Consider the following 12,610-nt stretch of genomic DNA (forward strand, 5'->3'; position numbering starts at 1 on the left):
TAAAAAAATCTGCGTTAAATTTATTTTGTAATAAATATTTGGATTGTGATATATGTATTAAAGTAATTTATGTTTCAATAACGATATTTTTAAATTACTTAAATCGTAACTATTAATGTTGAAATGAAAATTGTTTACTATCACTGAGACGTTACATATCTAGATTTTTTCTGTGTGCTTAATAAATAATATGATAATTGAATCATAAAAATTAAAAATTCAGAAATGATTCGTAACGCGACAGATACATGATTTATGACATTGCCAAGTCATATATGACAAAATGAGAAAATCTTATCAGTCAACTGAATCAGAAGTGCGAAAGAAACAATGCGTTGATAATGATGGGTTTTCTAGTCTCAAAGATAAGACGATTGATTGATAGTAATCCGATTGGAAATTCAAGTATAAAAGCCATATGTTCTTTTATTAAATTATCATTTCGATTTGCAAAATGGCGCTCATCAAAATGATTGGTGTTTTGGCTGTGTTGTGCATTGCACGTAAGTATTTTTTATTTATTAATTAAATATTTAATCGATCGAAATTGTATTTATTAGGTTTATTAATAAGTTGCGTTTACATTGACTGCAAAAAGAAAAGATTTATTTATTTCTCTTTTAAAAAAACGTTTGTAATTGTACTTTAACCGCAGCCATTAATTGAATATTTTAAGACCAGCTTCAGTTTCTCGATCTTTTTCTCTGTTATTGACTAAAATTTTTTTTTTTTAAATAAATTACAATATTTTAATTTAAAAAATCTTCTCCATTAATTAATTATGCATTAACAGATTAAATAATATTAGGTGTACTTATATAAATATTAATATTATTAATATGTGTGTAAATGTAATTTTTTTTTATTCAGAAATAAGTGTATTTCATTCTGTACATATGTACTTATTATGATCAACGACTTTAAATAACCTTTGTGATATCTAATGAATTTTTTTTCTAAATCTTGTTACCAAAAAATAGCATGACTAAAATGTTGCTTATTTTATTGTTTGTTTAAAATTTTACTAATATGTTTTACTTTTATGACAGTTTATGTGTGACTTTTTATATAAAAAAAAATAATTTTGACGTTCTTAATGGCATGAAAAAGCAATTTTTGCCACAAAGCAGAGACAGCATGACATTTATTTATTTATTTAAATTTAATTAAGACCATCGTAACCAAACAGGTTACTCCCAATGCGTCATGATTGTCAAAAACAAGAATTATAGTATTTAAAAAAAAAACATATATATATAAATTAAAAAAATAATACATATAAAAAATCAAACAAAAAAAATTATAAAATATCAAAATAAATAATACAAACCGGACCAGCTCCTCGTAGACATATATGTTACTAGTAGTGATAATATGTTTTGAGCAGATATTTTTATTTTTTTAATATGCTTAATACTTTTTTAGTCTTATCGAGTGCACATGGATTTGGAAGGATCGTAGGTGGTATTGAAACTACAATTGCCAACAGACCATACCAAGCATCTCTTCAATATCACAGAGGAACTGTAGTATCTCATTCATGCGGTGCTTCAATCATTAGCACAAAGTTTTTGCTGTCAGCCGCACATTGCGCTCCGTAAGTATTTTATTTAATACATAAGGCATAATTATCTTCTTTGTCATTCCACTATTCATAAGGATCTTGTCACTAACAAGGTCTAAAGATAGCTTAGAAAGTTCTTGATACTTTTAGGAAAAACTGCATTAACCATCACCTAAATTTTTAATATAAAAATTTATCACATTACTTCCGATTATCAACAGACTAAATATTTTATTTGTTTTATCTATAGACACACTTATGGTTATATATGATGCTTTTGCTTTTTCTTACATATCCAGTATGTGTTTAAAGATCTAGTGCCTTAAAGAATAAATTTTGATAAAATAAGAACATATAATGTTAATAACCAAATATAAAATATTTTTTGATTTATATTTCAATAGGTACTTGTATTTATATTTTCAGTGGTACCAATCTGAATATTTTATACGCTCGAGTCGGATCAACAGCTTACAACTCCGGTGGTCAAGTTGTCAAAGTTTTGTCTTTCACTCAAAATCCCAATTACAACAGGAACATTCTGGACTACGATTTTGCAATCGTAGCTCTGGCTTCTGATCTTGTACTAGGACCAAACGTTGCTATTATACCGCTCACTGATGACAGTACCAATCCAAGTGATGGCAGCCAAGTCACAGTCTCAGGATGGGGAGTAGTGAGAGTAAGTTTTTTTTTTAATCACTGATATTGCATCTTATTAACACCATTCATTACATTTTAGGAAACGGTATCTGCAGTACCCATCAATTTAAGAGAAGTTGATCTTCCAGTTGTCAGTCAACTTAAGTGCCGAGCAACTTATTTGTTCTTGACTGCAAGACAAATTTGTCTTGGTGGAACACCACAAGGACAATTGAGCGCTTGCTTCGTAAGACTTTTTCCTTAAATATTATATAATAAAGCAAGGTTTTTTCAGCTTTATTTTATTTTTATTTTTACAGGGTGACTCTGGCGGTCCAGCAGTGCAAAACGGAATCCAATATGGTCTTGTATCAGGCGGTAATAGCTGCGAAGCTCCAAATATTCCTGGAATATATGCTAGAATCAGTTCAGTAAGGAGCTGGATCAAAGACTTGTCTGGAGTTTAAATAATATAAATAGTTATTTAAAATCACATATGCTTTCACTTAATTTTTCAATAAAAAAAAATATATTGTTTTTGAAGTTTCAACACTAAAAAATATTATCATTTCATGTCAACAAAATAAAGATATCAAAACATTAGAGTACTGTTTTAATTTAAACTAGTTTAGGCAAGGAAAAATTATCTTACAGTAGAAAATAAATATTTTTTTTCTACTAGAATAGATTATTTTTCAAGCTTCAAACTCAGCTCTCTAGCCAGTCATGAAACAATTAATGCTGTTTAATGTGATCGCGACTCTCTATTGTACTTTAAAGCTTGCAGCTGAAAGTCATCGAGGATTGAGGGGTTGTCTACACCGCCCCCTTGGACTTTAAAATGTGCTATATTGAGTGGACGTTATACAAAAAAGGCAAAGAATTATATTTTAACTCACCTACTAAAAAGTCAATATGATACAAATTAAAATATGATCCATACATCCTTTTGTAAAGATACCTTACAAATTTCTTTAAATTATTTTAACAACAAGGAGTACCATATACGAGGACTATACGAACTACCATATCATACAGAGTGCGAATCGGCAATAAATTAATAAAGTACAACGTGCTCCGCATAACAAAGCCTAGCATCTTCGACATGTGGATAGAATATCTCCATCATAAACGAAACTATTTTTTCCTAAAACATTTCCACATACTACATACCACAAGAAAATCTGGAAAGTGTTACAATCAAGCTCGTACGGTGAGATACAATGCCTTTCGCTCGCTCACGTGTTAAGTGACGAGAGTAAGTGAGAGATAAGGGCGTGCGTTACACGCGTTCCGCACACTCAATTCTTCTCACTCACTCTCGTCACTTAACACGCGAGCAAGCGAAAGGGAATGTATCTCACTGTACGCGCCTGGTAACAGTGTGAAACTTGGCGATCCTGAATGGTAGTCATCATAAGCTTAAAATACATTATTAGTTTTATTTGCCGACAATTTATAAACTTTTCTTATTATAAGTTTTTAAATAAATAGAAAACAACAAATAATGAGAAAAGAAGTGTTAAAAAAATCACAAGCGTCTATTACCATATAAGTTTTATACAAAAATCATATATGTATTATATATAAATGTAAATGTAGCTATTAGGTGACGAAATAAAACGTGGCAAGTTGTATTATTGTCGGCTGCGATATCTGTGAAGCAGCTGGGATTTATTGTGATGCTTTTAGGATGTATCTGATGTCTCTAGTGTTGATCCTGTCTTTTATCTTATCTCTGCTGTTGCGACTCATATGTAGTTGACTATATTATTAAAAATATGAATTTTATACATATATATTTGAGCAATAAAATGATAAACTTAAAAATTAAATACGTTCAGTAACGCTTTATGATTTTTAATAAATAAATCGTAAGCGACCAATTGCTGAATCGGTGAATATTCTGTTTGACGAATTGCGGGGTCAGTGAATTTTACATTTGATAAATTTTCCGGTCGGTGAACTTTCCTAGAACACACCGCGTTTCCATTTATGTGACCAAATATCACATATTTTATATTTCTGAATCATGACAGCTCTGGCGAATCATAGATGAGGATGTTTGCTAGTCAATTCACGCCTTAATAGAACCGGTCCAGATGGACACTTCGACGATCGGTTACCAAAGGATAAAATAACAGTAGTATTATGCGCAGGGGAAAATATTTTGTCTAGCTAGCGCGCGTCTTTTCTTACACAAAATAATGTTTTTTTTTTTATTTTTATTCATTCTATATCAGTACTATTTTATATGAAATTATAAATAAACGTAATTATTTTTAGACCTAAAATGTCATCAATACTATTTTTCTCGCACTTCTTGTCTGTAGAAGCTATTATAAATTATTATTTTATTAAATAATAAAAAAAATACTTTTCACATAGCTGATTTACTAGAATGAGCTGCATAATAAAATATATTATACTGTATAAAAATACATTTATTCAAGTAATAAATAATAAAAACAATATATAATCTAATTATTCTATACACCAGTTAATTTAGTAATCCATCTTCTTACAGCAACAATCCTCGAAAATATTACGGGAATATTTGGCTCCTCACAACTATTACCACCAGAAACCAATCCATATTGTATTCCGTTTTGCACAGCTGGACCGCCAGAATCACCCTTAAATATTTATGATGCCATTATATAAAATAATTATTATATGTACACAAATACTAATACATACACTGCAAGGACTTAACATTCCTTCAGGAGTTCCACCCAAGCAGAATTGTCTAGGCGACAGGAAAGAGTAAACAACATCGTGACACTTTTTGCGATTAAAAACTGGTAAGTCGACTTCTCTCAAATTTAATGGAACCTTGTTTGACGATTCCTAAGTTTATTTTACATAATTAAATAAGTATGATATAATACATAATAATTTATGTATAAGACTTACAAAAATAACACCCCATCCAGAAACTGTGACATTGACATCTGGGTCTGGATCGCCTGATTTAACTAAAGGAATTACAGCAACATTCGATCCAAGAATGATCTCCACTCCTTCTGCAAAAGATACGATGGCAAAATCGTAATCTAAAATCGATTCCCTAAACTTTCGATGAGCGTTGAAAACTTCCACTTTTAAGAGTTGGCCGCTAGAATTATAAGCAGTGGAGCCAACGCGGGCGTAGAGCGTATTTAACTTCTTTCCTCTGAAATGTTTAAGGTTTTAAATAAAGAAATCACTTATAAGTTGTAGCTACTTACGGATGACAATGAGCAGCTGTCAATAGAAAAGTTGTACTGATAATCGAAGCTCCACACGAATGTTTAATACTCAATTCAGTGTGGTATTGAAGAGATGCTTGATAAGGTCTTTTAGATATCGTAGTTTCAACTCCACCCACTATTCTTTGTAGGGCTTGAACGCTTGATAGTACTAAAAATAAAATAAAAATGTTATATTTGTTGTCCACCAGTAAATATGTTTATAAATCCTTTGATTTTAAATATAAATAAATATACTCACATATAACTATCAAAAGATGTCCTATCAGGATTTTAACTGTCACCATTGTGATTGTTATGTTTAATGAAAATTGTACACCTATTGTCCAATTTATATAGACGTCAAGATAATCTCCATTTGACAATAAAATCTAACCTCAGACAAAACCTTCAAGTATAATCAAAACCTTGTAACGATAAAATAAAACAATAATAATCATAGTAAAATTACATTTATTAAAATAAAACAGGATACAATTTTATTACTAGTGTAATTCTATAAAAATTTGACACAAGTGCTATAAACACGAAGCGTTTTAATATTTAAGCAGCGATTCTCAATCGTTTAGCGATTTAATATAAAAATAATATAATATAATAACACGATGTACTATATTATAATATTTACATATAATAGATTGTCTTTATTGTGTGTGTTTTTTTTTATAAATATTATATATTTGATATGGTTAAAAATATATTTAAAACATTTATTATTCACTAATTATCATTAAAATCTTACACATGAAACAAACAACTGCATATATTAAACGATAGCCGTAGGATGACGCGTTATTATTATTAGTAATATATATATAATATATGTATAATAATCCACCATTGCAACTTGACGGTTATAAGCCTATTGCGTTACAACTGGTAAACTATTAACATGTGCTAAGCTAAAACGCGTCTTTGAATGAACACGACATGATAATACAAATTATGAAAGCAGATAAAAAGATATGTTTTACTTAACTATATGAAAAATATGTTTATTATGAAATAATATTACTTATGGAACACGTCTACGTTTTATATTTTATTATTTTTTTAATTATTGGTTTTTATTGTATATTATTTTATAACACAAATACCACTTCACTGTATATATTGCGATTTTATTTATTGTTCATAAGAGTCTGATTATAAAATTTATTATTATTATTGTTTAGTTAATTTTGACCACATCCCCACCGAAAGACCCTCCATCCGAAGAGCTTGTAGGAGCAGTCAGCGGGGGCTTGTCTTCATCCCTTCGGTGGAGGCTTTTGGCCCTTTCTAGGCTGCAGCATCCTTAGAGGATCCTTGTGGTAACGAGCGAACACCTCACGTTTGAACACGTCGAAGTGTCTACGGTTCACGCTGTTCTGTCTCTCTCTCCACGCAGGTCTAGACTTCTTATTCTGGAGGCCCCAATGGCAGGTGAATATCGGCGACAACACTTGAAATTGGTATCCGGCGACAAACATCTCATAAACCTGTAAGATAAGAAGAAGCAATATGTTAATAAACTGGTTTGACACTGACACAAAATTGATGATAAGGCTAACAAAATACAATTAGCAAATTATTTAATTTGTTATATAATTATTTCTTTAATACATCTTATATATAATTTTAACGTACATAACTTTATATGAAATATTCTCCGTTCAAATCTCTACTCTGTAAATCGTATCGCTGTGTATGAACGGTGTATAATACACGTATACAAAGGAAATATATTTAATTATAATAATAAATAATAATAAAAATAAAAATTGAATTTTCTTTCCGAGGCACCGGTAATGCGTTCTGTTGTTTAGACCAATGAAAAATAAGCATTCAAATATAAAACAAGATGGCCGACAGTACCCTGACAACAGTTTTAAATAATTATTATTTATACATATAATTTTGCTAAAATTTTCATTAATTCGTCATTTGACTGAATATAAATAATCGGATTGCAAATTAACTAGGTGTGTTATAACCATGAAAATTAAATAAATATATAATGTGTTGACGATTAGAAGAATGCATTGATTAAACTAGATAAACAATGATAAAACAATCTGCGTAGTGAAATCTTCAAATTTTGGAATCCCGGCGACAGGCTCCGAGGCTAAAAAGTGAGTTTTTCCTTTTATAAATAATCGGATTGCAAATTAACTAGGTGTGTTATAACTATGAAAATTAAATATATACATAATGTGTTTAGAATAAGAAGAATACATTGATTAAATTAGATAAACAATCATAAAACAACATTCGTAATGAAATCTTCAAATTTTGAATTCCCGTCGCCGGGCTCCGAGGCCGAATAGTGAGTTTTTTCTTTTATATTACATAAACATTATCATTGCTATCGGATTTAATGCACATATACATTAGATTTTAAGAATTGCAAATAAACCAGGTGTTTTAAACGTAAACGTGTAATATATTCTTAGTATGTATGAGGATTGAAAGTTAATGTCGATCAAATCAGCGCTGTCGGGAGCACTATATGTATCAGCCAACGGACAGCTTATAAATGTTTAGTTTCTTGGATGTTATCCAATAAACGTCATTATACAATGATTATAAATATGTGTTTGCATACCTGGAATAATCGATAACCAAAATATCTAAGAGTGGCTTATTTCTAATTCCGATGTGGCAAAATATGTATGTATACGTCATGGTTTTCAATCAAGTTTTGTTCTGTGCCATCATTTCTCTTTCGGAATAGCCAAATTCAAGATATTCGGTTACATCAAACTTATGTAGTATGTTCTTTATAAAAAGATAATACTTGCTGACAGTGATTTCAACATGAGAAGATTCACTCTTTGTTTATATATACCAATTCTACGATGTAGCCATATAGGTCATCAAATTGTTCCATCATTGCTTCTGAAAAATAATTTAAAATAATAAGAGCTCTATTAAGAGTTAAACATTGAACACATTATTACTACTTATATAATCCATTAATTATATCTAAACGACAACCGAATAACAAAATTGACGGAAGTTACCGTAGAGGATTAAACACGTAGATTGGCATCACTTAACTGATAAGTTGTACGTCGTATTTTAATTGTTTGCCATACGTAAATGTTATTAGATCTCTCATTGCTTTTCAAAATAAACTGTAAACGATACTATATAGTAGGTAAAATGTAACTTTTTGTTTACACTAATGTGAGATTTTTCATTATTACTACCATTGTAATATGTTTAATTAACTTTGGCATGTATATCTCTAATTGCCAAATCACTGTAGTTTGTCTTTTAATATAAGATCCTAGAAAGTCAATAGTAATTTTGTTAATATAACCGTGATATATTATTCATATAACCTCACACTTTCTGACACATTCATAATTTAAACTTTTCTTAATATTGTTTATAATTCCAGTGCTACACCATTTTGAATCATATTCAACTAACACTTTGTAAGAAAAATGCTGTGTTTATCACATATTTCACTGTTTATTTAATCGTACTAAGCTGTATCTCGGCGCGCGCTTGACAGATGACGTAAGTGTCAAATGTGAGCAAATCTGACGGTGGGGAATCCCGGGTATTAGCGAACGACGCTTGAAAACGAACGACGCATTTGATTTTATCGATTTAAATTGTAAAACACATTAAAATATGTATAAAAATCATTAAATTCTAAAAAAAAAATTTTTTTTTTTATTTGTTTAGTTTATACGGGATTTAAAATTATATATATTAGAACCACTCTGGATTTAAATCGTGATAAGTCTTAAAAAAAATTAAGTGCAAATTTTCTATTATAATTTTTTTTCTAGACGTCAGGGATACAGATATTTTTGAGCCATCCGCCAGTAGATTTTGGGTCGCCAACTAAAAAAACAGCACCCACCTTTCTTTGAAAGAATGTTTTTCCCTCTGGCTACGGCACTTTAAATACCATTTTCCAAGCTCGTCCTTGCCAGTTTGCACCCATAAAATACTTGCTGCAGGTGGACTCACGCAGAAATTTACGTTTTTGCCGGTCGGGCTTTATTTAAAGCATCCTTTAAAGAGATCATCCTCTAAAAAAAAACACTTACTTCTAAATATTTAAAAAACGTTGTTGTTTGTATAAATGTTTCGTTTTCTGGAACAGAAACTAATGTTTGACCATAAAAAAATAAAACCCATAAATTAGAACCTGGTTTTAGTGTATTTACTTTTCCATAAAAACTCAGTAGATTATATTCTATGGCTAATTAAATAGTCAGACGGAACATATTTTTAATTATTTTTATATGAATATTAATTTGTTAGTAGATTCCATTCTATCGATCCATATTTTAGTGATACTATAATGATAAGATTTTAAGTGCAACTGTAATATAAAAAAAATCATGTATCTCTCTGTCACAAAAACTCCTCCTAAGCAGTACACAGTAGCGACGTGACATTTACACATGACATGACTGTCATTTCTAGGTCAACTGTGCTATTTTTATTTTTTATTTAATACACACGATTACATGGTCTTGCAATACGTGTCAATAACTCCGCTAAAGTAACTGAACAGCGATGTACTGATGATGGCAGATTGTGTGCTACTACATTACATACAATATAATATTAAAAGAATAAGTTAAAATCTATCTCTGTCAAAGCCGGGTAAAACTAGATATTCAATAAAAACTGACTATATGAGATATATCCTATTCTTATTAAACAGTAAGATAATTCTTATTTAGAATATCGCGCGCCTACATAAAATCAAATTTATTATACCCAAGTATTTAAAGATGTATCTTATGTTACTTACAAGAGTTGATTGACATTTAAAATACGTAAACAAATAAATCTGATAGGGTTACGTCGATTTCACGCCTGGTCGAAATAGTTTTTTTTTTGTTACTCTTTACGAGGGGCTCGGGATATGTCAAATGTCCCCGAAAATCCCACGGGAAACAATACGTGTCTCGATATACATACATATACGTATATACGCATGTATATCAGTATGCAAAAAATACGGTAAATTGTATTTTCGGCCCTTCATAAATCACTTGAACGGTGACTGGCGACATTTTGCGGCAATTTTGATTACATTTTAGCACGTTTGTATATATGGTTATAGATGTATTGTTGCTAACAAAATACAATTGAAACATGAGCCATATATAATGATTATTTTTATATAATAAAAAATAATAATTTGCGTGAAATTTCAGATCTTAAGGCAGAAAAGGTGTAAGTGGGGCATTCTTAGTAACAATTAAAATATAACATGTTATAGTAATATTTATATTTCACATATATAATATAGATCATTTTAAATATGCAAGAATGAATTATGAAGTATTTAAAATACCTTAACAGTTAGTTTGAAAGAACAGATAAGGGTAATCATTCAATAGAAATTTCTACAAACTCTTTTTAGACCTTTTTCAAAAATGTTTGTTTACTTTAAGTAGAATACTTAATTATATAAAGCACAAAAAGTTTTTTTACTTTTTGCAACTATTTTTAAGAGTCGTATATATTACGTTAGGATATTGATCGCACATATGTCCTGCCGTCCAAGGAAATGCTTCTCGCGGATCGATTTTATTCCCGAAATATTTTTCAAACTATCCCCCTTTTTCCAAAAAGTGTGCGCGTTTTTGTGCAAACAGAATCGAGCGCCAGCAGCGGTTGTGTTCGTTTGTAGACACATTATTATATTTGTCTATCAGATTAAATTTGTGTTTGAACACCTCCTCGCTCTGGCGGTGGAAAATTTTCGCCAACGAGAGACCAAGCAGTTTTCATATCTGGCGAATGTTGTGCGGGTTTCCTGCCTCCTAACGATATTTGCTCGGTCCACCCGGTCTGCGTTAGGTGCCACCGCAGTACTCAAACCAATGTCTTATTATTATAATAAAATGTGGTGTTTAATTAAAAAGCACACGTAAACTTTTAATGAATACGTGATAGGAAGCGACGAAAAAGGACATTATAAGAAATGGCGTAATAAGACTTAATTAATCAGAAGCACCTACAACGAAGCATTTCTAAATATGCCTCACTAATAGAGAATTTAATCTGAGTATTTAGACACTGAATATATTCATCTGTATTACCCATTTAGTATTTAAATATATGTCCACCTATTCGTAAAGTATTCGTTTAGTTTGTAGTAAACTATTTTTATTTTTCTTATTTTTAAAAATTTAGTTGTTTTCAGGTCTTTAAATCTCTATGTTTAAGGCCAAAAAAGTCTGAGATTGCAGCCAATATAGGTAGCGGAAAAACTTGTTATTATACAAAATTTACCATAGAAAAATAGTGTCGAGTTGTAGAAAGGTCTGGACGATCTGCTAGTGTTGCGGGTTTTTCTCGATTTGTCTGAACTTGTATCTATTCGTCTCGTCTCAAATTGATCGTTTTACAATGTTACAAAGTTTCACATATTTTATACTCTTGATTCGAGACAGCTCTGGCGAATCACACATGTGGATGGTGGTTGGCCAATTGCATCACTTGATTATTTAACCATATATGTTTACGCATCGAAGTGAAACTGCATGGTAGATGACAATAGCGGTTTTTAGATAGTGCAAAATTAGCTGATAATAGATAATAATAATTTACCTTTTTGTTATTTTTAATACTTTATTTTATATTTTTTAAATTACACATAAGTTATTCTAGTTAATAATTTAAGATATAATTAATATTAGATTTCATAAAGTAACTATTTCGTTTTAATATATTTCCCTTTACAAATTAATTAATATATTTATTAAACGGATACTACGTAAATGTAATCTATTTGTATTTTATAAAATATTTAATAACGTGTCACAAAAAAGTTATTCAATTAAGCTGAAATTATATATAAAATAATAAAATTAATGTAAATATTTAATAGTTACTAGTGAATTAAAACAAGGGTTACATTTTAAACCTATTGTATTAAACTGTTTTATAAATGACGATATCAGAGTATTGCAAGTATTTTAAAACTAGATATATCAGTTATTGATTATTTTTATGTTTCACATATTTTCCGATTAAACCTAATTTAAATAATAAAATAGTGCAGTACTAATATTTTTAATAAGATAAGTTTAATATATATAGATCTAAGAGCTCGTCAAAAATGTTTTTAATACCTAAAATGAACCACCTACCTCATGATATTTATCAATGAGATTTAGAAAAA

General features: G+C 29.9%; 3 protein-coding genes across 12 annotated transcripts in view; 1 reads left to right on the forward strand and 2 right to left on the reverse strand.

Moving 5' to 3' along the window:
* The first annotated feature begins 442 nt into the window (after positions 1–442).
* LOC148227686 (trypsin-7-like) lies at positions 443–2,704 on the forward strand. The gene is made up of 5 exons (XM_088201502.1): positions 443–503; positions 1,426–1,597; positions 1,991–2,246; positions 2,307–2,453; positions 2,527–2,704. Exons 1-5 carry the CDS (start codon positions 455–457, stop codon positions 2,671–2,673), a joined length of 771 nt encoding a protein of 256 aa, XP_088057628.1. The 5' UTR covers positions 443–454; the 3' UTR covers positions 2,674–2,704.
* Positions 2,705–4,695: 1,991 nt separating this feature from the next.
* LOC148227687 (trypsin-1-like) lies at positions 4,696–5,744 on the reverse strand. Its single transcript, XM_088202033.1, has 5 exons — positions 5,699–5,744; positions 5,437–5,608; positions 5,123–5,381; positions 4,907–5,056; positions 4,696–4,842 (listed from the first exon to the last, which is right to left on the reverse strand). Exons 1-5 carry the CDS (start codon positions 5,742–5,744, stop codon positions 4,696–4,698), a joined length of 774 nt encoding a protein of 257 aa, XP_088058159.1.
* Positions 5,745–5,899: 155 nt separating this feature from the next.
* Positions 5,900–12,610, reverse strand: part of LOC148227688 (beta-1,4-glucuronyltransferase 1) — a 171,629-nt gene continuing 164,918 nt past the window's right edge. The window contains exons 1-4 of one of the 10 annotated variants that reach the window (XR_015811920.1): positions 8,652–8,862; positions 8,463–8,576; positions 8,045–8,337; positions 6,801–6,938 (exon numbers count right to left, since the gene is read on the reverse strand). Coding sequence is in view for 1 of the 10 variants with exons in the window: in XM_088201497.1 (XP_088057623.1) it covers positions 6,708–6,938 (231 nt within the window). In the remaining 9 variants the exon portion in view is untranslated. Of the gene's footprint in view, positions 6,939–8,044; positions 8,863–12,610 lie in introns of those variants that run through there. The other 9 variants (XR_015811918.1, XR_015811917.1, XR_015811916.1 and 6 more) reach the window with 9 other exon arrangements.

This window comes from Plectrocnemia conspersa, unplaced genomic scaffold, assembly GCF_051122295.1.
Source record: "Plectrocnemia conspersa isolate PC_06_02 unplaced genomic scaffold, ASM5112229v1 ptg000013l, whole genome shotgun sequence".
Classification (NCBI taxonomy): domain Eukaryota; kingdom Metazoa; phylum Arthropoda; class Insecta; order Trichoptera; family Polycentropodidae; genus Plectrocnemia; species Plectrocnemia conspersa.